This window comes from Giraffa tippelskirchi, chromosome 5 (assembly GCF_054371585.1).
Source record: "Giraffa tippelskirchi isolate mGirTip1 chromosome 5, T2T-mGirTip1v1.2.pri, whole genome shotgun sequence".
Classification (NCBI taxonomy): Eukaryota; Metazoa; Chordata; class Mammalia; order Artiodactyla; family Giraffidae; genus Giraffa; species Giraffa tippelskirchi.
Genome location: NC_137279.1, coordinates 97,856,865 through 97,883,823, shown reverse-complemented (window position 1 = coordinate 97,883,823; position 26,959 = coordinate 97,856,865). Strand labels below are relative to the sequence as shown.

At 49.2% G+C, this 26,959-nt stretch overlaps 1 protein-coding gene across 25 annotated transcripts; it reads right to left on the bottom strand.

Annotated features, from left to right (window-relative positions):
• Positions 1 to 104: 104 nt before the first annotated feature.
• On the bottom strand, positions 105 to 26,829 carry PI4KB (phosphatidylinositol 4-kinase beta). Of its 25 annotated transcripts, none has more exons than XM_081487570.1 (15): positions 26,682 to 26,829; positions 25,639 to 25,811; positions 24,480 to 24,658; positions 18,561 to 19,497; positions 13,872 to 13,916; positions 11,194 to 11,421; positions 10,072 to 10,299; positions 8,044 to 8,153; positions 7,347 to 7,451; positions 6,720 to 6,843; positions 5,727 to 5,992; positions 2,438 to 2,570; positions 2,090 to 2,210; positions 1,375 to 1,437; positions 105 to 993 (listed from the first exon to the last, which is right to left on the bottom strand). In XM_081487570.1, exons 4-15 carry the CDS (start codon positions 19,467 to 19,469, stop codon positions 812 to 814), a joined length of 2,514 nt encoding a protein of 837 aa, XP_081343696.1. In that variant the 5' UTR covers positions 19,470 to 19,497; positions 24,480 to 24,658; positions 25,639 to 25,811; positions 26,682 to 26,829; the 3' UTR covers positions 105 to 811. The 25 variants fall into 25 exon arrangements, 24 of the variants coding, with proteins under 24 accessions (XP_081343696.1, XP_081343698.1, XP_081343692.1 ...); XM_081487572.1 differs by having other exon boundaries at positions 24,558 to 24,658; XM_081487566.1 differs by lacking the exon at positions 24,480 to 24,658 and having other exon boundaries at positions 25,636 to 25,811.
• Between the last annotated feature and the right edge of the window lie 130 nt (positions 26,830 to 26,959).

The window sequence follows — 26,959 nt, the reverse complement described above, 5'->3', positions numbered from 1 at the left end:
AATGCAGTCTTCCTCCCCCTTGTTCTGTGTGGTTCCTTTTATAACCTGAACACAGGCATGTCCACTCCCCACCCCTGAAAGAAATACATCTCAGAAATGACACAGATGGCTAACTAAGGACTTTATTTCAAACAAAAATTAAAAATAAAAAATTGAGAGCTATCTCCCTGGGTGTGGGGAAGGGATAAGGGCAAGGAATTCCCCGAGGCTAGGCCAGTACCCTCAGACTGGAGGGGCCGTGATCATTCCCTTCCTCACTTCTGGGATGGGGGACCTCAGCAAGTGCAGGACCCTATGCCAAAGCCCACCTACCCAGGGGAACTCAGGCTAGGGCTCAGTCCCTGGGAGGGGACAGTCAGGCAGCAGCATGGCCAAAGGCCAACCACAGGATCAAGTCCTAAGTACCAAGAACCTACTCTTCTCCTTCCTGGGACCCAGAATACATGAAGAGGATGGCCTGTGGAAAGAACCTCTTGGACCCTGGTGAGGAGAAGCGAGGCCCCAGCGCCCCCCACATTTATCACTTCTGTTTTCTGGAGGGCATTGAGTCCTGGAGTCCATCAGCTGGTAATACTGACACAGCTGGGGTGGCAGCAAGGAAGCCCCAGTCAGTCTGGACCCCACAGCTGGCTCTCCCCACCTTCCCTGGCAAGCTCTACTGTTACCACATGATCCTTTGTATTTCTTGCCTTCCATTTCCCTTGGTGGATGGCTAGGTGGGTGGGGCTTCCTGGCTTAGGGTTTCTCCAAGGGCCTTCCCAGGGAGGGTCCCCGAACCTCCCCATTGCACTGGGGCTTGAGGAGGAGGGTGTCACATGATGCCGTTGGTGAGGTACTGGAAGCCGTCATAGAGTTTGGTGGTGATAGACCGCATGCTGCCGTCCACCATCTGCTCCACCAGCAGCTGGAGCTGCTCCTCAGTCATGCTCATGTGGAACCTCTCCTTGAGGTTGCGGATGGTGCTGGAGCCATGGAAGCAAGGAAGCTGAGAACCTGGGGGCAGCAGCGAGGAACAGGGTCACAAATGGAAAGGCGGGAGGGCCAGTGTAACAGTAGAAAGCTAGGCTTCCTGGTGCCCCTGCCCTCCCACCTCAGAGATCCCTGACAGCATGGATGCAGGTCTGCTTGGGCAGAGAAGGGAGAATTGGCGGGAGGCTCTGTCTTGAGCCCCTTTTCATCCCACACTCCTAAGTGCCTCTAGGTAAGGGCACAAGGCAGAGGAGGGCAGGGGGTCAGCACCGTATCTCCTCCAAGAAGGGTGGAGAGAGCAGTCTTAGGACTCAGAGGGAAGGCTGGGAAGAGTCTGGGGAGCGGGCCCTGAGCTGGGCACTTATCTGGTTGCAGGCCTCTGCCTATGCTACGTCTGACACTCACAGATGACCTGGGCCACCGTCATCATGGGGCCAGACGGGGATGCTCCTGAGCAACGGCGACAACCTGTGGGGTGGGAGCAGGGATGGGGAGGAGGAGACTGGCAGCTCAGACTGGGTGGACACCAAAGCCCTGAGGAGGAAATGAGGATGAGGGCCCAGAGAAGATGGGAGAGGAGGGGTCCTGGACAAAAGACTAGATGGCAAGGCCATGAGGCAACAGCAGTGAGAGCAGATAAAGAGAAGAACACGGCTCGGCTCAGAGCAGAAGGGGTGAGTATGGCCCAGGGAAGGGGTCTGAGGATAGGGCCATCAGAGGTCAGAGGCCAACGGGGAGCAAGATGGTGACTGAAAGCACCTGAGTTGGGGAAGAGCCAAGCGACAGAAGGAGACAAACTCAGAGCTGGACCAAGGATGGGGAGACAGCAAGAGACCAGGGGACAGGAGATGGGACTCTTTTTTTTTTTTTTCCCCTTAAGGCACATAGGAGGTAGTTTCTGTTGCCTCGGTTCTCCCACCCCCAGGACTAGCTGTCAGGAATCGGGAGGAATATGTGGAAGAAGAAACAGGGCACTGGATTAGAGCTGGGAACCCCACCCCAGTCTTGAGGTGGAATCAACTTTCTGGAGGCTCCATGCCCCAGGGACCCACCATAATGGGAATCCCGAAGCACCATGGGTCCCACCCTGTCCCCGAACATAGGCTTCTCCCCAGCCCACCTTGCTGCATGATCTCTACGATCTGCACCACCTTATCCATGTGTTTCCGAGCAGCGATCAGCCCCTGCAGCATCAACATCTTGTAATAGTTGAACATGTCGCCATCCAGGCCACCCATCACCTGCGAGGAGAGAGTTGTGTGAGCAAGGGAGCTCACAACTTCCTCCCTTAGGTAAACGTGCTGAACTCTGTTACTTGCCCACCTCTTATCAGGCAGGAAGCCTCCCAGGACATCCAACCTCACCCTGACTTATTCCCATTTCTGATCTGTTTGTTCCCACTTGGGGGAAGACTACCAGCTCCCCATCCCATGACAGCACAGCGAGGCACCTCTCCTTCCTGACTCACATCCACAAACTCTGTGGTCAGCTTAAAGGCTGATGTCTCAAAGCCCAGGTTTCGGGGTGAGCTGGATAGGATGAAGCCAAAGTCAATGTGGATGATGTGGCCTTCTGCGTCCAACAGGATGTTCCCATTGTGTCTGAGGAGGGGGCAGATGAGAGGAAGAGACAGTAGTAAGTCTGACTGAGGTGGGAGCTTAAGCTGCAACACACTGGCCACACGACACCAGGCAAGGGCCCTGCCACCTTTCCTGCTGCCTAGAGCTCTGGGTCCAACCCCTAGAACCCAAAGCTGGCAGTGGAAAGAAAGGAAATTAGAAAAGTAGACTGCTAACAAAGGCAATGGGGTCTGATTTGCTATCATTAACAACTTAGTAAAATAGTTTTAAGATTATCCCCATTTCCCAATAATTGCGCTTCTAAGCACCCAATCCCAATCTAGTAGAGAACTGGGAAGCTAGAAAAGACGGCCTCTGTACTCTGGCCAGCTGTCACAGAGGCCAAGCACTTGGCTTAGTGGGAGGCGGCCAGTTACAACCTAATTACCTGTGTTTTGTTTGTAATTCATATCAGCCCACTGCAAATCAGAAACCCCACTAGAAGGGAACAGCAATCCCAGGCTGAGTGGAGTTTAAATGTAAAATAGTGTGGGGGCTTCAAAGAGTCAGCTTTAACTGTCTGGTAAAACCACTTATGTAAAAAAATTCCCAGGAGGCAATTCCTACAGGCTAGCTGCATGAAGGAGAGAGAGATAAATCCCAGGTCTTTGTGATTCCCACATGAATGGCCAGTCGGAGGGGAACAATTAACATGCTAAGCATGTGAGGCCTGGCCCATAAGGGACCTCCTCAGTGTCAAAAGAGGCTTTGTTAGGCTAAGAGCTCACAGTCTGAGGCCACCTTCTCTGGGGTTGGTTTGACTGGCCAAAAGAAGAGGGACAGAGGGAGAACCCAGTCCCATCTGAGTCCTTACCCCTCTGGGGAAGCATAACAAATTTAGCAACACTCAATCTTAGAGCCAGAAAGCCCTAGATGTCCTAGTCCAGCCTCTCATTTTACAGGTGAGCAAACAAACCCTGATCTCTCAAGGTTCAATCTCTCAAGTCAGAAATGACTGACCTGTCCAAGGTCCCAAGCCTGGGAATGAAGGGCAGTTACTCTTCTCTCCTTAACCGCTGGAGGGAACTCCAGCTGCACTGCTGCAGGGGCCTCATTCTGAAGCACTTAAGGGGGCCTTCAGCTGCTTCCAGTTTGGGGCCCCCATCACTGCTAACGCTTCTCTCCAGTGGATGAGTCCATTCAGGACTTAACTACATCTATTCTTTTCTGAGTTATTATGAAAGGTTTACCCCCTGCCCATCTCTTCCTCCACTTTTAAAGAATGGACTCTTATCTTTCAAATATATTAGTTTCCTAAAGAAAAGCCCAGAGGCCTGACTATCACCTGCTTCTCTGCCCCAGCTTACTCAACGCAGGGGCTCAGGCTCTAGGCTCTCTGGGCCCTGGGTTCCAAATCCTGACTCTTGAGGGACAGTCTAAAGCTTACAATCAAGCTTTACTCAGCCATAAAAAAGGAATGAAATAATGCCATTAGCAGAAACATGCATGGACCTAGAAATCATCACACTAAGTGAAGTAAGTCAAACAAAAAGATAAATATTATATGATATCACGTCTAGGTGGAGTAATAACTGAACTTATTTACAAAACAGACTCACAGACATAGAAAATAAACTTATGGTTACCAAAGGGGAAGAGGGAGGATAAACTAGGAGTACGGGATTAACAGATACATACTACTATATATAAAATAAACAGTAAGAATTTATTGTATAGCACAGGGAAGTATATTTAATATCTTGTATTAACCTATAATGGAAAAGAATCTGATAAAGAATATATATGTGTGTCTGTGTATATATATCCCTCTGACTCAGATGGTAAAGAATCTGCCTGCAATGTGGGAGACCTGGGTTCAATCCCTGGGTTGGGAAGATATCCCCTAGAGAAGGGAATGGCAACCCACTCTAGTAGTCTTGCCTGGAGAATTCCATAGACAGAGGAGCCTGGTGAGCTACAGTCCATGGGGTTGCAAAGAGTTGGACTCGACTAAGCAACTAGCACACACACGTAGTTGTTTAGTCACTAAGTTGTGTCTGACTCTGCAACTCCATGGACTGTAGCCCACCAGGCTCCTGTGTATACACACACACACATACATATATATACATAACTGAATCACTTTGCTGTATACTTGAAACTAACACGATATTGCAAATCAACTATACTTCAATTTAAAAAAATGTCAGGCATCACAGGCACTTAACAGATGCTAGATTTCTGATAAGCGGCTCTGTTGGCTAACCTTAATGTGCTGCCATACCACTGGGAACCCTGGAAGCACAGGCCACTGAACTAGTGCTTTCCCAGGACAGCTGCCCTATGCCCTCTGAGGGGCCCAACTCACAGGTGCATTCCAAGTACTGACCCTGAGTCACTGTCTGGAGACAGTCTTAAAAAACAGGGCCTCAAGGGTGTAATAATCTTTGGATGGTATGTTGTTCACCTATATGCAAAGATGAGCTTCCTAAAGGTCACATGATACTGGCAGAAATGGCAGCTCTGGGCAAAACAACAGATACTTAAAGAGTTTTGGAAATCATGCCGGAAGAAGGAGAATTCAGAGCTGAGAGTTTCAACTTTGTGTCCACCATGTCTTTCACATTCATCTTTCTGCTCTCAGTCTCTACCACTGCCCTCACACCAGGCCTCGTCACCTCTTGTTTGACAGCTGAAGGTCCACTGATCCACCCTCGCACACAGTGCCACAGGGCACACTCACTCAACACAGACTGGCTCATGGTATTTTCTCTGCCTACAGAATAAACCTCCTGAGCCTCATGAAGGCCCTACTAATCCAGCCTCAACTTACGTGACGTCACTGCTACTACTGTGCCATGCAGTGTTGCCCACGCTTAAATGACCTCGAGTTGTTTCCTCTGCCTGGAACATCCTTCCTTTCCATCCACAGCTTTCTCTGTTCTCATTCTCCTTTGTCTTTCAAGACTCTGCATGCTCAGACCCTTGCTCCTCCCATAAATGCTTCACTTCTTTGCCCCTTGCCCTGGTACTTGTCAGTCTGCCTCCTTGCCTTAACAAAACAGGAATACATCTGTCTCCGCCTAAAATATGTTATTTCATCTTTATATCTTGGCAGTGGAAAGTGGTGATGAATAAATGAGGAGACAGAGGAAACTCTGGAGAAAAGCTAAGGATCAGGGACAGGAATTCACCTACCTGTCCTTGACCTGCAGCAGGTAGCAGACCAAGCAGTAGCCAGCACAACTCTGCACAAAATTGCGCTGGGCACTGAGGAATGCCTCAGTGGTGTAACTGCCATGCTCCTGTAGGAAGTAATCGAGCAGGGAGAGCTGTGACTGCTTCTTCACCTGGTGTATGGATACAGCGTTGACCACTGGTTCAATCATGCCACTGTCAGCCGAAATCACAAGAATCTTATATGGCTTGATCCACAGGGGTACTCGCTCCTGTTCCCAAATGGACTGTGAGGAAACACACAGTGGCGTTGACTCTCTGTCTAAATGAGAGGAGGAGGCTAAAATCCCTTCTGTTCCCAACCTCAGACAGTTCCCATCCTTGGTGGCCTTGGATTCTAGGGCATCGAGTAAGTAAAACCCTGTGATCCCACTGAGGACCAGGAAGTTTTGAAAGGAAATCCAGGGTCTGACAAGACACAGGGTGGCATGTAGGAAAAGGCCTCTTATAGAGAGCAGTTCAAAAGAGGAGGAGAGGAGACCTCACTGTCACAGCCCAGGCAGGGCAAGTGGGAACTGTTAATCCAAGGTCAAAAAACTGGGAAAAAGACCAAGAGATTTAGGTTCAGAGAAACCTTCTCCAGAAAATGAAAATATTTATATCAAGAACTGATTAAACAGGTGAATTTGCTGGTAGGCAACCACCCTGGGGGGTCAGGGATTGATATCTCAGCCCACCGCAAACCACTTGCTGCAAAGGAGTTGGGAGTTTTTTGATCTGTGATCAGAACAGGTGCCAGTCACAAAAGGGCCACAAGAGATCGCTGTGGAGCTGCTCCTGGGGCTTTACTTCTGGGGAGGAACACCAGCTTAGTTTAATGGAAATCCAACTTCGGCCTAGGCAGGAAGTTGCTCCCCAGCAGAGTTCCCTGCAGAAGGACCTGTGTGATCACCTCAGGTGGGCTACAGATGGGCTGAGTTTCCCTTCTTTCTCCCCCCGCCCCCATTCTCTTACCTGCAGTTGCTTTAACACCTGGAAGGCCAACAGCTCCTGCCGAAGGTCATCCCCACATTTGACAATGACTGACAGGAGCCGCCAATTGGGGAGATGGCCATAGGGAGAACCCTCTCTAATGCGCCTGTGAAGAGAAGCAAAAAAGTGTCAAGGGTGATGCCAGGCTTCCTTAGTGGTCCAGTGGTTAAGAATCTGCCTTGCAATGCAGGGGACATCAGTTTGGTCCCTGGTCCAGGAAGATCCCATGTGGGATCTTGCAACTAAGCCCTATGCCACAACTACTGAGCCCATGTGCAGCAACTACTGAAGCCCACACAACCTAAAGCCTGTGCTCCACAAGAGAAGGCACTGCAATGAGAAGCCTGCGCACCACAACTAGAGTGGCCCCTGCTCTCTGCAACTAGAGAAAGCCCACGTGCAGCAATACCCAGCACAGCCAAAAATAAATAAAAAATATTAAAAAAAAAAAAAGAGCGGGGGTGATGCCAGGTTGAGGACAGAAACACAACTTCTATAAAAAATTCAAATCAAACCCCTCTCAAGGTAAGGACTCAGACTGCCTGAGGCCTGATGGATTTTTCAGAGGAGACTGACAGAATATGGAAGGTGTATCCCCACCCAGCTCACCGCACTTTCTCCTGCCAGGGCTCTTTGAGAGCAACTGCAGAAGGATCTTCTGGGTCTCGTTTGAAGGCTGTAGGGGTGTGAGCCAGCTGCTCGGAAAGGCGCCGTCTAGCAGGAAGAAACTGTTATCATTTGCTTGGAGGAGTTACCCCAGAGCCTCCTGTCCCTGTCTATGCCAGCATTTCCTGCACTGTTTCCTTGACTCTGGGCACACAGAGATAGAAACCTGGGCTGAGAGAGACTCATGGAAGGAAACACACCGATACCTTTCTACTCACCTGTTGGTTTGCAATCATGTTAAATGCAGATTAGCAGCCCCTCCCCATTTTCCTACCAAGATTCTGCATCAGAACAGATACAGCTCCAGCATCTGCATTTCCCACATCATCTCCTCCTTCTCTGAGCAATGCGTCGGACACGCGTGTCCTCTGTCTTCCCAGACTCACTCTGGGAAACGCTCAGACCTTTCTCCGGTGGTTTCATTCCTTTGGAGTCCTTTTAAAATTTACTTTCTTTCTGTAGTAGCCCAGTAACTTCCCAACCCACCCCTTCACTCCCTCTAGTTTGGTGGCCTCAGGACAAGGACAGAGTAAGGAAAGAGAAGAGGGAAGCTACAGGCTGACAGAAAGGAAGGGAACAAAGAGACAGGCGGCGCCTAAGACAGGGATGAAAAAGGAGGGGCCACACGGTCTGGCCATACCGGATGTCACCTGCTGCAATGAACACAGGCTCCTTGCTTTCCTGGCTGGTGATGCTGTCCACGGAGAACTGGGAGATGTTGTCACAGCTGTTGGTGTGCACTTCAGGGAGCTGGGGAGAACAGGGCACTGCAGGTCAGAAGCGCTAAGCACAGGGACGCCTCTTCCACCTCCTCTTCAGATCACCCTTCGTGCTGCCCTCTCCACAGCATGACCAGTCCTCCCTTTCAAACTCTGCTCCAAGAAGCCTCCCCAGGTCATGCATCTCCTGGACCCTACACTATCTAGGTTCCCCCTCCACCCCCAGACCCTCTAGCAGTGTTTTTCAATGTGTTGACTATAGCTGCATCAGAATGACCTGGAATGCTGCTAAAACACAGATCCCAAGCCACCATCGATCTGAATTTAAATGACTGGGAATGGGATCTGGAAGTATGACTTCCTAACAAAGCCTCCAGAAGACTTCCAATGTGTTCAAGTTTGCAAACCACTGCCAGGACCATCACAGAAAGCTGAACTTTCAGCTTTATACTGAGAGCTCCCCAAGGCCAGGAATGCGGTCTTCCTTAGGGTCCAGAACAGACCCTCTCCAGGCTAGGTTCCTCTGAGCATTTCTCTAAACTAAGCCATCCAGTCTTTCATATGTTTTGGCTGTGCTGGGTCCCTGTTGCTGTGCAGGCTTTCTCTTGTTGCTGCGAGCAGGGGCTACTCTCTAGTTGTGGTCCTCAGGCTTCTTATTGTGGTAGCTTCTCTCGTTGTGGCTCCTGCACTCTTTTTGTGGCACACGGGCTTGGTTAGTTCGCATCATGTGGGACCTTCCCTGACCAGGGATTGAACTTGCATCTCCTGCACTGGCAGGTGGATTTTTTTTAGCACAGAGCCATCAGGGAAGCCCTAAGCCATTCAATCTTATCTCATCTCTCTCTAACTATAAAATATCAGACTCCAAGGCCCATATCAAGTCCCTTCTTTTCTCCTTCCTTTGTACCAGTGCACTTCTCCTGAACCCCATTTGCCATTACTGCACACTGCTTTGTTGTGTATCTTATACATAGATTTTTTTTTTTTCCTCTTAAATGTCTGCATCTGGTCTCCCCAGATGGACTGCCAGCTCAAGTACAGAGTCTGCCTTTTCACAAAGTGGAATCTGGTTGGGTCACAGCTCTAACAGAATCCTGTTCTTGATCCCTACAACCCCAGAACAAAATCCCAGTTTCTTTCTGCACCTTACAGGATCCTTCTTACATCTGGCCCACGTTGGCCTCTCCAGCCTCATTCTTTACCACTCGTCATCTCCTGACCACACATCAGAGCCACACAAAATTTCTTTCTAGTCTTAAAATGGGCCCAGCTCCCTTCTATCTTCTGGTCTCTGCACGAGCTGTCCCCTCTGCCTGGAATACTCTGTCCAGCTAATTCCTACCTCCCTCCAGGCCTCAGCTGAGATATTACTTTCTCCAGGAAATCATTTGGGGTGTGTCCAACCCCAAGTCTGGAATAAGCACCACCCCTACCTGCACATGCTCCCCTGACACCAAATTCTCTGCAGCACAACTTGGATCACACCCCACTACATCTACCTGCTGACTGGCCTTGTTCCCTCTCCTATTAGGTCACAAACTCCTTGCATGCAGGGGCCAAGCCTTATTTACTAGCACGCAGCACTCAGAGTGGGCACAAAGAAGGCCCTCCATAAATATTCCTTGAATGAACAAAATGACTTATTCTTCTTTGCTTTATATAGCAGGTGTTCAATATATATTTTGATTAAATTTTCCTCTCTCCCCTGGGCTTAGAAGTTCCTCCTTATGTTAAGCCTAAATTCTTCTTGCAGGAAAACAAGCTCCACCTGAATCTATTCCAGACTAGACCTGTTCAGTGCTTCCCCTCTCACCCCTGTCACTAACTACCCCACTCATTTGGGCACTTGCTCCAGCCTGCCTCAGGAAGCGTTGTGTTCTCTCAAATACATTGCAAGTGCCCGGCGAACAGGTCCTGTGCCCAGTACTACTTGCTTGGAGCTCCCTCACCTCCACCTGCAGCTCGCCTATGTCATCCACCGACCAGGCCTCGTCATCGTTGTCATAGTTGGGCACAGTGCTGAAGCTGCCTGCCCGCTGCTCGTGGGTGATGCCGCATTCGGGCAGGTTCTCTACAGACCGGGTGCTCCGAATTCGGTTCTCGGGGATCCGGGCAGGGACATTAGTGGTGTCGAAGTTTTCACATTCGAGGACTTCCACATAGATCAGGTAGGGAGCCTGGGGGGATAGTGAGAACAGTATGTGTAATATACCTCCACCACTGTTCCCCCCAAACCTCAACCCTGGTAACAGTTTGTCCTGCTACCCACCCCTGTACCAGCCCGCCTCCATCAGTCCCCAGACACCAGGAATGCCTTACTTAGGGCAGGAACTGATCCTATGAATACATATGTAAGAATCTGGCTGAGAGTATATAGGTCTAGCAAATGTTCAGCTGAGCTTCAAAATGTATAGAGGGTGCACCTGACCAAAACCACCCCAAACTATTAATTACCACCCATCAGAGAGGCCAGAATGCCTCTGTGGGCTTGTCCTCAAAACAGAAAAGACTAGGAAAAAGCTGGGCACTGTGCCAAGCAGGATTCTAATCTTCAATATGTCTTCTGGGGAAAAAAAACAAACATCTGAATCATTAGTACCCATTTCAAGCAGCATACTACTTTAGCTAATTCTCTCCAATGTGAACTGGGCACCTTTCTCTCCTTCTCCCTGCCCACTGTGATCAGAAAAGGTCTTAGAAACAAACATTTCTCTACTCTTATTGTTGCTGTACCTGGAAAGCGTAAGAGTTATGGAAGGGCTGGAGAAGAGCTCCCAGAAGGACTAGAAGGAGGTGAGGAGAGCGGCTCTCCTCTGAGACAGGGCAGGAGGCAAGCTGAACACATTAGGCCTCTTTGGTCCAGAAAAACAAAGCCTAAGAACAGGGAAAGGCGGGCCCTCGGAATCACAGCAGAGCAGAGGTGAAGGCAAGGCTGACAGGTGCATATGAGCTATGGAGAAGTCCAGGATGCCAGGGGGGCTTCCCTGGGCCCGTACACACACCCTGGGCCCGTACACAACCACGGGAGTAGAGTCAGATGAGGGGTCTGGTTGAGGCCAGAGCCCACCTACCTTGTCCTTAGAGTTGAGGACGACAGCCTGGGTGTGGGGCACGCGGACCACGTGGTGGTCAAAGCAGGCAGTGGGCAGCCAGACTCGGGCGGGGAGCTTGTGGTTGAGCAGGGAGAGCTCTGAGATCAGCCGCTGTGTCTTCTGCTCCTTGGTGGGGAGTGTGGCCAGTCGCTTGCCAATCGCCATCAGGGACTTGATGAATTCTCGCTCAGGAGCCAGTCTGACGGGCTACGGGGGGTGGGGTGAAGTAAAAGATGGTGAAGAAACCATAGAAAAAAGTGGTCCTCCCACTCAGTCATGACTAGCCCCACAGGCCAGGGGCCCCAGTGTCTCCAGTACTCCAGGGAAGGGATCCCTTCCGGCCCTCTCAGGAGATCCCACCCATGTCCATCAACCTGAATTGGGAACAGGCAGAAAAGCCATCACTGCCCTCCTTCACAGGCTGTTTCTTGATGGGAAGAGGGTGTGTGACACCAGGTAACTCGATGCACCCCACTTCTCTTGGACTTGAGTTCCCGAGGAACTGTCCCAAGGCTTCCAGACGAATGGGAGGAGAGGTCAGCCAAGGACCCAGACGGAAATGCTGCTCACACCTGAAGCGCTTCACCCATCTCAGTAACGAGGCCATCCCTCTCCCCACCAGGATCCCTGGGCTGGGTCTCCACCAGGCCCACAGAGCTCCAGAGGGGAGCTGTGAATCAGTACACCCCCATTCAAAGCAGGATTCAATCCAGTCAAGTGACTTTTGCTACTTCCATGGCATTCCCCTGTCCACCCCACAATCTCTCACCGAGGGTCAGTGCGCATGCAGGGTATAAGGCAGGATGAGCAGACTTTGCACTAATGAGGGAACAATCAACGGGGAAAGAAAAAGCAGATGGAGGCTGGGAGGTGTGCTCAGGTGGGTGGAGAAGACAGCTCCTTTCAGGCCCTGGTGCTGGCCCTGAAGGCCTGTCTTTTTCAGTGATTCCTCCTTGGATCCTCTTCCCCTACCTCTCAGGGACTAGGCTACCCACATTTGCTCCCTCCTGTGGGCTTGGCTGCTCACGCGGGGCACTTCAGTCATTTTCAGAAACGGCAAAGTCAGTGTTGGAAGTCAGGCAGGGATGGGGAAAGAGATGGGCTCAGCTAGACATGGAGAGGGCTCCTTTCCCAGCCTAAGGGGCTCCTTTCCCAGCCTAAGTCCTTCCACCTTAAGGGGCATTTTATCAAGATGGCCACCCAGCTCCCCGGCCCATCTCTCCTCAGCTAGGCAAGAACAATATCTCTTCCTCAAATAGAAACAGTAGTATCTCACTCACCAGGCTTCTCTCTCCCTCTTTGTGTGTCATGCTCAGTTTCCCGAGTGAGAATTTCTACCCTCACTCCCTCACACTGCCATAAAGAGCTTCTTTGGAAAGCTAGGCAGTACCAGGCCCCCCTCTGCATGTGCTCAGAGCCAGGGTTCAAGGGGATAGCTCAGCTCTCAGGCTCTACCCACAGGGGGCTGGCCCAGGGCCCCACACAGTAATGAAGACCGGGGTGTCTGAATCAGTCAGGAATGCTTTGGGAGGCAGGGTTGAAAAAGAGATAAAGACAGGAAGACAACAGAACTAGACCTCTGGTCCCTGGAAATATCCTAGGGGCTTCAGAGAGAGAGAAAGAAAGGAAGAGGAAATCTGGAGACTCACTCCTTCATTCATCCTGATCCCCTAATCCATCCACTCAGGTGGCAAACGGTCATGGTCCCAAAGACCCTCCACCCCAACCACTTCATAGTTATTTCAGATTAGAAACAACAGAATTCCTTCCCAATCTCAATTCAGGCTTTGGGCTGGGAGCCCCTAAGTTACGTCAGCATGTTGGAAATATGACCCCAGGCCTCGAGAGAGAGGCACTGCCACATGGGAGGAGTGACTGAAAGGGGGTCAGCACAGAACAGAGAAAACTGATTGGGAAGACAGATCAAAAGTAAAATGTAAAAGAATCATCCAAACTCCCAGAGGGTCCAGCATTTCCTCTCACGTCTCTGCCCAGCAACAAGGTCCGAGACCCTGTGGGACCGGAGGGTCAGGAGTTAGTCCAGAGGGAACAAGAAAGGAGAATGAGGGTTAAGAAACATCCTGGGCAGGAAGCTGGGAAAGGGAAGAACTCAGACCTGGAAGAAATGTGAAGTTAAAAAGGAAACCGGCTGTGGGGAGGTACAACTTTCCTTCAGGCCAAATCCTGTTTGCTTTTCCAGTCAGCTCACCCAACATGGGGCCTGGCATTTGGAAGACACTGAATAAGTATTTGATGGTCTGATGGCAGAAGCCACAGGGAAAGGGTGCTGGGTGGGAGAAACAGGATGCTGGGGGTTTCTGCCAAGCAGTTCTTGGCTTCAATCCAGGGGTAAATTCTACCTCTCTCCCAGCTGTTTGCTCTAGAGAACCAGGAGCTGGGGGCTGAGTTGCACTGCATCCCAGCTGTCCTGGGAGAAGGATCAACTGAGCCCCCTCAGTCTGGGCTCATAGCACTGGCAATGAAGAGCAGGGGCTCCTTCAGGTCTCGGAGGCCTGGGAGCGAGGGGCTGAAGTCCCAGGAAGAAAAGGCAACTTTTAACGCCAGCCTTGACCTGGGGACTCAGAAGACCTGGGGACGGAGAGGAAATGCGGCCATGGGGGGAGTCTGCCACCCAGTCCCAGCCTGGCCCCACTTACGGAACTGAATGAATTATCAATACTCTCGGTGCTGGAGGAGAGCTCCTGGGAAAGGGCCGGAGGGCAAGGGGAGAAGAAGGGGGCAGGGAGGGAAGGGAGAGAGACAAAGGCAAAGAATTTAGCTCCAACCTGGATCATAACTGTTTTTCTTATGTAGCTCTACCTTTCCGCTTTAATGAAAGAAAGTCAGCCCACAAATGCCACTTGCCCAGATTCTTGACATTGTGGAAGATGCTAGAAGGCTAGCATAGACCTTGAAGTCAGAAGGGTTGAAGAGGTAATGGCCTCTGCTTTTCACCTCCTGCCCTTCTGTTCTTGCCTGCACAAGGCTTCCTTCTAGGACAAAATCCTACAGCTGGATCCCTGAGGGAGGCAGGTACCTCGATGCTGCAAAGCTTTCCTGCTTCCTCTTTATTCACTCACATACTCTCAACCAACCCCTTCTCCACGGAGACCACCATTGAGACTGAATTTAACAAGCTGCATGGCCCCCATACCAGAAATCCCATGTTCCTCCAGCTTCTTGGAGACATCAAGGAGGAAGCAGAAGAGCTAACCTTTCAGAGCCAGGTACATCTCCCCTCTAATCAGCCTCATTATCACCCTAGCAAACCCAATCCCACCCTTGAATCATGTGATGAGGGCTAGCAGGGACCCAGGAGCATGAAACGTCTGTGCTAGGTGCTGCTGGGAGTTAAGGATGAGTAATTCTCTTACCTACCAAACTTCTGTAGGCTTCCGATCAGGGTGTTTCATGTGACACTCAATAAACTACAATTTTTGTTGAGAAGCCAGGTCCCAACTGAATCCATTTGAGAAAGCTGAGCGGCTGGCTGCTCCACAGCAGCTGTCCTAGTCCCAGTTCAGGGGAGTTAGCTAAAACTCATCTCATTCCTATGTCTTACTAGCGTCTGTAAGCAAAACAGGGACAAGGACTGGTGCTGAAAGTCACTGAGTGGCTCTGCTGCACTCGTGCACAGGCCCACCCTGGGTTCTGTCCACCAAGGTCTCCCAGGACAGGGAGAAGGGGCAATATGGGTACACAGTGCGCAGGAAGGGAGGGTCCTGGACTCGAGAGACAAAGTCAAAGCAGCTGCCAGGGCAGGAGGGCAGTGGTCACTGAGCTACTCTGCAATCAGAATTTCAAGCATCTACTTAATTCGATTCCACGGTTTACATTCTATTCCAGCTGGAGGCCCTCTTGTCGGGTCTTTCTTTAGAGAATCTGAGGAGAGTGGCACTTTGAGGGAGAAGTCGAGCTGAACACTCTCCCAAGACCACAGCTCTTCTGCTTGGGGGGTAGTGGTGGTGGGAGGGAGCACCAAGGCAGTGAGGATACTCAAGTTGATGATGACTTGCTGGCTCGATCTCTCCCCAGGAGCTGGGTGGGGAAGGAACACTAGGCAGGATATGGGTTCCACAAGTCCCGCTCCAGCTGCTTCTACAGACAGGACGGTCCTGTCTGACTCATTAACAGCCTTGTGGGCAGGGAGATATATCATGAACTGCTCCTCTCTCCTCCTCTGGAGACTTGAGTCACTCAAACTGAGTCAGCTCTAAGGAGAGAAGCTTGAGGCCAAGAAGCTGACATCACACTCTATTGGGCTGGAAGGCCTCCTGGGCTTCCAGTGTGATATGCAGATTTCTCTGTACAAAGGTTATGGCCCTGAGAAGACAAGGCTGATCTACATTATGTGGGGAAACGTGCGGGGTGGGGGTAGGATCTAAATCACTCTGTTCCCTGAGCCCCCACCCTAGGCCAAAATATTTACCATGTGGCTACAACTGGAAAGGAAAACTACCTGAACAACTTAAGAGTTCCCTGATTAGGTTGAGAAAAACTGCTCTGAAGGGTTGGGCTGGGGCGGGGATGGGCGGAGGGGGGGAGAATGGTAGGAGATGGGAGAAATCAGTGCTGGAGCCCTTTAATTGTAGGGGAGAGTGTAAAGGATTCCTCATTAAAAAAGAGAACCCTCTGTGAGATGTGGGCAGAGAACTCTGCCGGGAGACCCTAGGCAGGAAGAGACCACAAGAGCACCTGGGATGCTTCTTGGAGGCCTCAATTCACCCTCCAGAGGTTCCCTGCTGGTGGTGGGAGCACAGTATTAAACTCGGAACCCACGGGGAAAGCCACAGAGGGCAAGCAGGGTGTCTCTCCTTTGAGAGTCTCTGTTCAGACCTTAGGTAATCATATGCTTTGTTTTAGTGAGCTGTATACTTCCTCCTCCCTCATGTGCAGGAATCAACATTTCAGGAGAGGCACGAACTCCACCAGAAAACCGCTAGAACTAATAAATTCAGTAAAGTTTCAGGATATAAAATTGAAGAGTCACAAACCAAACAACTTCCTAGATAATGGGATCTCCCTATTACCTTGTAAGTTTCTTGAGAAAAGGACAGCATTTTATCCTACATCTCCCACTGCCTCCAGCACAGGGCTCTGCAGTGGACAAGCTCAAGAACTACAGGCTGAATGAATAAATGCTGCATGAGAGGGGAGAAGGAGGATTAGAAAAAAGAAAACCAATACTTGGGAGACAAAGGCCTTGAAAGCTGTATCTCCAAAAAGCCAAAAGGGTTTGGAGAGACCTCTGTGCTGAAGACTCCAATGCTTAGACTCCTGGTGACTCTCACTCTCACATTTCTTGGGGAGCCACAGTGGATTCTGGTGTCTCTTTCTGCTAGCATCATATAACCTGGGAGTGGTGTCTCCTTTCGTCCCTGGATCTACTGACCCAAGAAAAAGGAGCCAGGTTGGGAAGAATGGCAGCTGGAGAAGCCAATCTAGAGGATTTAAGCATTTATAGAATACCTGTGTCTCAGCATCACCCCAAACCCCATCCTAGGCAGGAGTGAGCTGCAAGAGGGACTAAGGATCAACACAGAGTACAAAAAGCCTGAGGCCCCAGTTTTTCTGGTCCTAAGATGAGTACTACAAAATGCCTATGGAGAAAAGCCAAGAGGCACCTGACACGGGGCACCAAGGGATTCACTTACAGCTGCTCACACTCATACCACTACAGGCTTGACCCCAAGAGGAGCTCCCAAACCCTTCACGACCTTAGTCCCACCAGCTCTGGATGATTCTTCTTGCTCTGCAACAGCCTCCCTTCAAGACCCTGGGATTCCTGCCAAGCTCAGCCGGAAATGAAAATGGTCCATTCTGGTTCTGAGAACAGCTGGGCCCTGCCTGTGCATGGGCGTGGAAACTTTCATGGCTAAGGCCTAGGCTGTTCTTCCCCGTATAGACTCTGACAGCTGAGGCTGGGTGTGACGGACAATGGTTGAGAAACTTGAGGCAAATCATCTAACCTCTCTGTTTCCTCAGTGGTAAAATAATACCTGTCTCTTAAGGTTGTTGTGAGGATTAAATGTAAAATATTTGACATGACGCTTGGCACGTACTAAGTGCTCAATAAATGTTAGCTCCTTTAGCTTCACTATTATTATCATAATAAAATACCAAATTTCCAGACAGACCTCTTTCCCTCCTGCCTTTCCCTGCCCTAGTCACTCTGACCTCTCTTTACTTGAAAGAAGTCCCATTGTATCAAAAATGTGGGTGGGTTGTGGGCCCCAGAGAGGCAGATGCCAGTACCACAGCTACATGCATTCTCCAGCAAGTGCAAATTCCTCGGTCTTTTCTCCCTTCTTCCCTAAGGCTAGACTGGCAGCCAGATGGGAGCCTGGCTGGTGGGGAGTCAGGGGTGGGGTGGGGACTGGGAGACCATTTTCTGGCTGGGACATTAGGTAGGTCACTAATGGTTGTTCACTGGGCAAGTTTCCCTGCTCTCTGTCCAGATGTGGAATAAATGGTGTGTATGAAGCCTGGCGTGCTGCATCCATGGGGTTGCCAAGAGTCGGACACGACTTAGAGACTGAACAACAATATGACCAACCTGATGGCTTATCTCACCCCCACTCTGTATCCTAAATGGGGCACCCCAACTGCTGCTTTCTCTTCTGAGGTTTCAGGTCCCTGACTTGACACTGGGTGTGCCCAAGATTTACTCTGTGTCAGGATTGCTTCCCTCTTTCTTCTGTGCTTCTCCCAAACGATATAGGAAAGAGACAAGCAAGACAGCCCTTCCCCCAAGGAAAGGCAGGCGGGAAGGCATTCTGCAGATGCCTCAGTGATAAGGAATGAACCTTACCCTTATGTCAACAAGGAGCAGGATCTCCAGGGAGTGAGGGAGAGGGATTATGAAGAGCAGTGGCCAGGAGAATGAAGCTGAGATTCTACTTATCATCTCCCCTCCCCCAGCACACACAGAATGCACACACACAACCCCTTTTCCTCCTCTCCATGGTTGCTGCTCTGAGAGGTCCTGGTGGATATCCCAGAGTTCAAGTCAGGCTGGGGAGGGTCTCTGCCATAGTTCTCAGGAAGTAAGAGGATGGCAGTGCAGTTTAGTAAAAACCCACTGGACAGTCAGGAGTATCAGCCTTGCTATTAAGCTATACGACCTGAGGCAAGTCACTTTATCTCCCTGGGTCTCTGAATTCTTCCTTTGTAAAATGAGGCAGCTGGAATACATGAATCCTAAGGTCTTTTTCCATTCTAACATTCCATCTTTAATTGGTGAAATGAAACAGAGGGAAGGAGTGAAATGGACAGAGTAACCCTGAACCAGACATCCTGACTCCACGCCACCTGGCTTGCCCCTCCGTCCCGCCCCAGAATTTTACCTCATCCTCATTCTCCACTTTAGGGTTGCTGGCTGTCCGTTTCAGGTTGCTGCTGAGACTTATGCTGGCGGTGGCATCTGACTTAGAGCGCTGGTGAGTCCTTTTAGAGGGAGACAGCCCTGTGTCGGGGGCTGGGCTCAAGGAGGGCAGCTCCCTCTTTCGGTGAGCGGGCTTCAGCTCATCTGAGAGGATCAGCTTCCGTAGCTTGGTCCCACGGGAGTGTCGCTGAGTGGAAATGTGCATGTCTGAAGAGTAGGCCCCCAGCAACAGGGCACACTGGAGGGAAAAGTTAATGCTCTGGCGGCAGCGGTGGACTATGTAGGGCTTGATGGCATCACCCACGTCCTCGTCCATGTGGATGTACATGTTAAGCAACTGGGGCAGATAGAAGTCCACATCCTCATTACGAAAGCAGAAGAGCCGGTTGCCGATGTAGGCCTGCACTCCAGGCTCCTTGGAGTTATACAGGTATGAAATGGCCATGGAGATGTCAAACAGTTTCGACTCAAATAGCCTCAGCAGCCAAGACTGTTTGGCCGAGTTGTTCTGCCGCCGCCTTCTTGCTCCCTTGCCTGTGTATGAGGCCACTGTGGCCCCCATCTCATCTTCCTCTTCCCTTATCTGGGCGGGTGGGTCGTCCAGGCAACGGATCTCGCTGTCCACACCATCCCCATTGACCAGCTCCAGTGGGGTGTCTCTGCTAGAGATGGCCACGCCTCCATGCAAGAGCTTGACTTTCTCCAGCACCTCCTGGCAGGCCTTCTGGGCCACCTCAGGGTCAATCACTGAGAGCTCCCCGACCCCCTCCGTGATGACACTTAGCAAGGAGCCCCCATTATTTCCTGGTGGGCCAGGAATGGGATCGGAAGTTGGCTTCAGAGGGGCAGGCTCCACTACCGTGTCTCCCATGGCCACAGCCAGACTTTGAGCTTCCAAGCTAAAGAAGGAAGGAGGGAGAAAGGAACAGAAAGGGAGACACACATACATACACACCATTAGTGGTGCCGACCTCAGGTCTGGCCCTCGCCAGGAAACCTTCCCAGGCATCCCCTTTCTTTACGTCTTCTGGGACCCATTCAAACTCAGATGAAAAGTCATCCCCTCCCAGGAAGCTACCCTGACTCCCTCCTTCCATCTCCGACCCCTACATTACTCTTCACTCCTTTTGTGCTTAGCTTAGCCTCTGTTCTTAGCTAAGCTTCAGCTTAGCCTCTGTTCTTAACTTCTATTTGCAAAATGTTGCTTTATGTGTGTGACGTTTATATAGGTTTACAAGTTCTTCAGATAGACTGGCAAGCAATTCTGGTCTTAATTCTCTTGTCCCCAACCCTTCAAATGGTTTTCTCCCTCCATGCTCTTCCTATATCTCCCTCAAATGCCTTGCCAGTAACCTTTATTTTTTCCTCTTTAAACTGTATTTTCTTCCTCATATAACACTCCATACACAGGTCCTGAACATCTCATCTTTATTTAGCGCTAAAAATCTTGATGTGTTTTTCCAGTTACAGATACTTTTCTTATTTTCCCTTTTAGACTCAAAGCACCCAAAAAATAATGGTCAGCAAACACCACACCAGGCTTTACCAAGAAGAAAATAGCTCAGAAACAACCATTGTCAATCCTGCCGAGGTGTGCCATTTCTCTGCTTGTCTGAGCACATGACATTGTTCTCCCTTCCTCCAGTGCTGTGGTAGCTGAAGGATAGTGGAAAAACTCCTGAACTTGGAGTCAAACAGGCTGAGATTCAAAATCCTGGCTCTGCCAGTATGTGTATAAACTTATGCAAACCACATATCTTCTGAGCTTGTTTCCTCAACTGTAAAATGGGAGAAACATGTCTATTTCTTAATGTCACTGTGTAGTAACAGAATGAGTAACTTTATGTGTGTAAAAGGAACTAACACGTCTGCCCCTGGCACACAGTGTGTATGTGTGTGTGTGTGTGTTAGTCACTCAGTCGTGTCCAACTCTGCGACCGTATGGACTGTAGCCCACCAGGCTTCTCTGTCCATGGAATTCTGCAGGCAAGAATAGTGGAGTGGATTGCCATTCCCTTCTTCAGAGGAACTTCCCAATCCAGGGATCGAACCTTGGTCTCCTGCCTTGCAGGCAGATTCTTTACTGTTTGAACTACAGGGAAGTCTAGTATAGGCACACAGTAGTACTCTACAAATGCTAGTTAAATTCTAATCACCTAAAAGGTTAATAAACAATGCACGTGCACACGCCTATGTTGTTTATAAGGGGAGTGACTTAGTTAACACTTGTTACTCGAGACTCTTCTAAAACATTTATGTGAGCCTTCTTCTATCCCAATCTTACTTTCCCCCATTCTCATACACACAGTCCAAGAACTGGAGGGGCTGTGAGAAGACAAAAAGATATCAGTCTGGAGGCCACGTGTCCAGAATGTCCAAAGGAGAAGAAAACATACAACCAAGGATCCCTCTATGGAGGGATCAGAAGGAAAGTCAGTGAGAGGACACTGTTAATAAAAGCCACTGCCTTCCTAGAATGATTCTTCAGAGACGCACCAAATCCAAATCAGGAGCATCAGTGCAGAACAGGAGGAAATCTCAAAACAAGGACTGGGAGAGGTACACTATATTAATGTCAGATTGACACAGCTCCAGAGTCTGGCTGTAGGCAGCAATGCACTCAAGAGGCCTCTTCACAAAAACACAAATAGCATGAGGCTACGTCACACTCAAAAGCATGAGCAAGAGGAAGGCAGGAGCAGTTGTGGAGCTGGAAGGCAGGTAATTTCCAACTGATAGTGACATCAATGAACCTGATAAGTGGGGTTTGACCCTAGTGAACCCAAGTAAGTGGAAGGAGGCTCAAGATACAGATTCTCTAGTCACTCTGCAAAGCCTGAGTTTCCACTGCTACTCTTTCAGTGCCTCTTCTTGAACCTCTGAAATGTTAAGACTCAAGGTTACCTTCACCTGCCCAACATATATAGTCCAGCTTGCTCTCCCCCAGCAGTCAACCACTAACATTGTGCAGGAAGATGGATGGAGAACTCTTAAGTTCTCAAGGAGTATTAAAAAAAAAGGCTACTTCAGTTTATTTTTCTCCTAACTCTGTCAAGCAAGAAGTTCATCCCCCAATTAGATTTCTCTGACGCAGTCTGAGATTGGAATCAGCAAGAAAGTGGCAACTCCTTCAGTATGCCCTTTCCCAAATGAGGCAGTGACCTCTGAGCAGTAGAACCAGCATGGCTGCCTGGCTGCCCATGTGGATCTGTCTCTACTCGCAACTGTGGGTTGCACAGGAATAATAAGAGGGAAGTGTTAATCAGTACCTGCTGCAACTCTGTAGCACACTGCACCAGAGGGTTCTCAAATTCCTCAAATTCAACTGGGACCACTATTATCCTTTAGGTCTGCTTAGACACTCACACAACAAACCCAAATCACTTTATACAACCAACTTTTTTTTCAATCTCTATATGCTTGGCACATGTTTCTTTTTTCCTCTACTCCAGAGATTTTCAAGACACCAAAAGCTCCTAAAAGACCACTTTTCAAAACTTCCAAGGGAAAAGAAGTTCAGACATTCTCCCACATACAGCATTTCAGATTCCACTAGGAAATGCAGATGATCTGGAAATGGTCACAAGTGGGATTACTAATGGCACCAGGAAAGAAGGCAAGGAGGCCATCATTTCTTTTATCCAAGAGTTGAGCTAGAAATCCCACATCACAGTTATTTAGGGGACTTGCCCACTGAACAGAACAGGTCCTCCATCTGACAGCCTTTACTCCCCAGGGAACAGATAATGTCAAGAGGAGGAGGAAAAGCAAACTCCTCTCTTGTAAAGGGCAGCTTTGCCACTAGAAACCACCAAACTGGAGCTTGGCCTCCCTCTTGGCCTTCCTGAGTCTCAGGAACTGCCTGCCTCTGAAACAAGTCATGGGGAGAAGGAGGAGTTGAAGGAAATGTAGGTTGTTTTGGCAATTTAGGCAATAAGAAATAAGAAATGGATTTTTCAAAACCTAAATCCAGATATGGTCTTTAACATCAGTTAATTCATTCTGAAATGCAAAGAAAATACAGCTTTGATAAGTAACTATTCTAAAGAGAGTGAAAGGACTAGAAAGCAAAAAAGGAAGAACTGGTTTCTGTATTCACCACCTTCCCTCTTTTAAGTCAGAGAATAAGGAAAACCCCAGAGAAGAAAATCCAAACCTTTAGTATCAAAAGACTCCTATGGCTCTCAAGGACACAGACAACTGAGGCTCTACATTTCACACTGGGAGCCTAAAGTGGCCTTCCAGTCAGGCTAGAAGGGAGCTGAAGAGGTCTACCATGACCCAGACTAGCAGCTAGCTTCTGGGAAAGGGTGTGTGTGGGAGGCGGACGGGGAATGTCGACAACCAACTGGCTGCACACCTTATGTCTGGGCAAAGAAGGGAATCCTCAGGTGAGCGTCAGAGGGTTGTTCGGGGCAAAGCAGAGGACAGCAGTGAAGGAGGACAGAGAGAGTACATGTGCATGTCTTCTGTGACTGAGCATTGAAGTCTGCAGAAGATTTTGGGGGTAGGGAATGCTATCATTTAACCTGGCTTCTTGCTTCTCATCACCTCAAAAGATTCTAGACAAACAACCCTCCACTGGCCTCCATGAAACGACTTGGTGGATTGGTCTCTGCTAGGACAAGATGTAAAGAGTCCCAAATCAATTTCCTCACATAGTTAATCACCATCCCCTTCTTGAAATCTTTTTCCATGAACTAGATAAACATGACTGCTTTAGATCAATCCTGATGGTTTTAAGATGTTCTTGTATTTTCATAGAATGACCCTTAAGAGATCATCTTATTTATTGCTCTACCTCCAAACAGAAAGGTGAGCTTAATTTTCCATCGCCTTTTAAAAGATCCCTCTGGAAAAAAAAAAAAGAAAGATCCCTTTGAGATGGAGAGAGATGGATCATGTGAACCGGAAAAAAGAGTAGTGGAGCCAATATCTTCATCCTACAAGGTAGGTAGTTAAGAGAGGCTATTAAAAGTTAATGGATAGGGTGGGAGGTGGGAGGGAGGGGACATATGTATACCTATGGCTGATTCACACTGATGTATGGCAGAAACCAACACAACATTGTAAAGCAATTATCCTCTAATTAAAAATAAATAATTTTTTAAAAAAGTTAATGGAAAGGAGGTTCAAATATATCATTTAAAGGTACTCAGGCTTCCAGTAGAAACAAAAACAACATATAAACAAGAGGTATGAATCTTCTAAAACACAGTCTTCTTTTGTAATGATTAATAAACCAAAAAACAGAGGAACAAAAATTTTATCTAAAGCTCTGGCAATAACTGTCAGAGAGAAACACTAAAATAACTAAGAGGTTACCTCTAGGAGTAGGGATGAAGGGAAAGGGACTACTGATTTTCATCATAAATTCTTTTAAGTCCCACTGGATTTGTTACCAAATGCACATATGTCTTTAATAATAATTTTTAAAAAGAAGTTGCTCTTCAAAAGGGACTCCTAATCACTAAGCTGCCCGTTCTGCTCCTGAGGACTCCCTCCTCATGTCTCAAAGTTTAACTCAAACCTTTCTTTAAGGAGGTCTTAGCTCATCCTTCCCTCTTAACCTCAATGGTAAAAATGGAGTTTGAGTACAACCGTTTCCTTGTAGAAACACAGAACCAAGCCGTCAAACAGGCTCAAGCCCTTCCAGGAACCAGGTAAATGCTTACCCGAGGCCCCATGGCAGGGTGGCATCAGGGGATAGGGTAGGGAGAGCAGTGGTCTCAGGGAAGTTAAGTCAATATTGAATGAGGTGGAGAAATCTGTTCACGGCTCTAGAGCTGGCATAAGCAGATACCAGCCAGACAGTCCAAGCCAGCTCTGGGAGCCCCTGCTGTAAAAGACAGATGGCAAAGAAAGCAACCTGTACACTCACCTCTCTCTGAACTGTTCCTCCCCACCACAAGCTCCAAATGCACTTGAACTAGGCTCTCTTTGGTCTCATGTCACTTACTGAAAGGTCCCTCTCAAGCTTCTTCCCCAAATTAGACAATCTCACTTTGCTGCTTTGGATAGTGTTCGGCAAATGTGTTCTCACGCAGTGTGGACTCAGCTCTGAGAAGGAAGCAGAGAAACTAGGAGGAATATGACTTATATGACTTCTTTAGAGGTGCTCCCAAGTAGCAAAGCTGCTCCTAAAAAGGGGTCTTATGAGGTCGGACACTGGCTGGCTAAGGAGGAGGCAGACAAAGGGGGAAGTGGGACAAGGTAACATGATTACTTTCAAACAGGCTTAGAGTAGGAAGATGAAGAGAACTTCATGTGCCCTTTGCACTACTGGAGGGCAAGAGAGAGACATGGCATACAGGTGAGCAACTAGCTTCCTAAGTCCCAACTCACTCCAAGTGTTCTTTTCCAGCCAGTTTCCTCCAAGGGTTTTCCCACAAACATACTTTACGCCTACAGAATCGGGAGTTACGGCTCAAGTACAAGAGGAACAGCAAAGCTGGTCAGCAGCTTAAAGCAGTGAGGAACCAAATCAAGGCAGATGAAAGAATCAAGCCTGGAGCTTGCCTTTCAAACTTTGATTTACTCCCATGGTTGGAGACTAGAAAGGTTCAACAGAGAGACCAGAATGAAGGAAAATTCTCAGAACAACTAACTCACTACTAATAAATACCTTGTGTCTGAGGAACCCAGTGTTTCGTAAACAAATAATGAAGTCAAATTTTTTCCCCCACATTGTGCTATAGGCCTATAACTGTACCTATGCCTATAGAGTGGACCATTTTCTCAAAAAATGTCACGCTAAAAGTCAAGTCAAGTCACATCCTGAACCCAGGAGTCCTGATTCTCAATATACAAGCTCTTTCCATTGGCTCATGTTCCTTTTCCCAGTTACCCCCTGACCAAATCAACTTTACCGCCTGACCAAATCCACTCCAGGCCTAAGCTCTTACGGAATCAACCAAAACCATTCTAGTAAAGCCACAGAGAGTAAACTGATTCCTCTTAGGGGTGGGAAGACACTATATTCTGTGATCCCTCTAAGACAAGCCTAAAATTAAATAATCCAAAACAAAATTTCTCACAACCTCATTCAGTTTCCATGCAGGCCTGTTCATTCCTCCAGCAAAGTGTAATCTGATAGGAACTGCTTTAAACTTGCTCCATCCTTCTGAAACACTCTCTGTCCAGAGAAAAGCCTGAGACAGCTGAGGCTCTCCTTCCTCCCAACCCATTTTCTTAGCTCAAGGTTTAGCTGATCCTGAAATAAGAGATATGTAAAGGTAGAGTGACAGAGAACACATAAAGACCACAGGGAAAACAGTATCACAAGGATCATCAAAACCCTTGAAACTCGAGGGAGGTGTCAAAGTTGGAAATCCTGAATGGGAAGGAGCACTGTCAGATCTCTCTTCTACAGGAACAAACCTCCTGAGGTTGGGAGATCTGAGGAAGGGTCGAGAAAAGCTAAAGAAAGTTACAGAAATCATTAAGTACTCTGGAGAAGAAAGGATTAAGGTCAAAGCAGAATGTAAACAGTACTTTGGGAATGATGGTGAGGGCCTGAGATCCCTTAAGGAGAAGGAATAGACAATTCTTGGAAGTCAGGAGCTGGGTGGGTGGGTGGCAGTGAGGTAATGGAATCAGAAGCAGCAGAGGAAGAGACCGCCAGAGGCTCGGGAACCAGGGGCTGGGAATGCACAGAGACATCGGAGTTAAGGGGCAAAACAGGAAAAGGGATAAAGGCAGAGGCTGTGGGAAAAGGGGCTGGGACACAGACAATGAGGAAAGACAAACAAGGATGGACCCTATAAAAGGCATCGTGATGTGGAAAGGCTTGACGACTTAAGAGAAGACGATTCGGGACAGAGGCAACAGGGATAAGCATGAGGGAGGGGGGAATCCCCGGCAGAGGGAGGAGCTAAATAGAAGAGGAAGCCAAAAAAGCAGAGGAGGACCCCAGGCTCGGGAAGAAAGGGTGGAGAAGGAACCCGGGGTGCAGCTGCCACCGGGAGGACAGTTTTGTAGTCGAACCCAGGTGTGGGGGTGGGGGAGGCTGTGCTGGACAGGGTGGGAGAGGGACCCCTTCACACACAGGGCAAGGGGCACTCACAGGGTAGGAGTCGCTTACCTCCGGGGGACCCCGGCGGAGGGGGTGCGGGCGGTCGGGGTCGGGCTGCCGACACCGCCGCCTCAGCAGCAGCGGCCGCTCCTGGGTTCCATTGGCCGCCTGCGCTTCCCTGACAGCGGCCGCGGCGGCTGCACCAGGCCCCGGCTGCGGGGCTGTCCTCGGCGCTGCCTGAGGGGGCCTTCGCGCTGCTGCGCGTTCGACCGGGCCTCACAACCTTCTCTTCCTCCCTCGCACCACCAGGGTTAAAAAAAATAAAATAAATTCCTCAGCAGATCTCG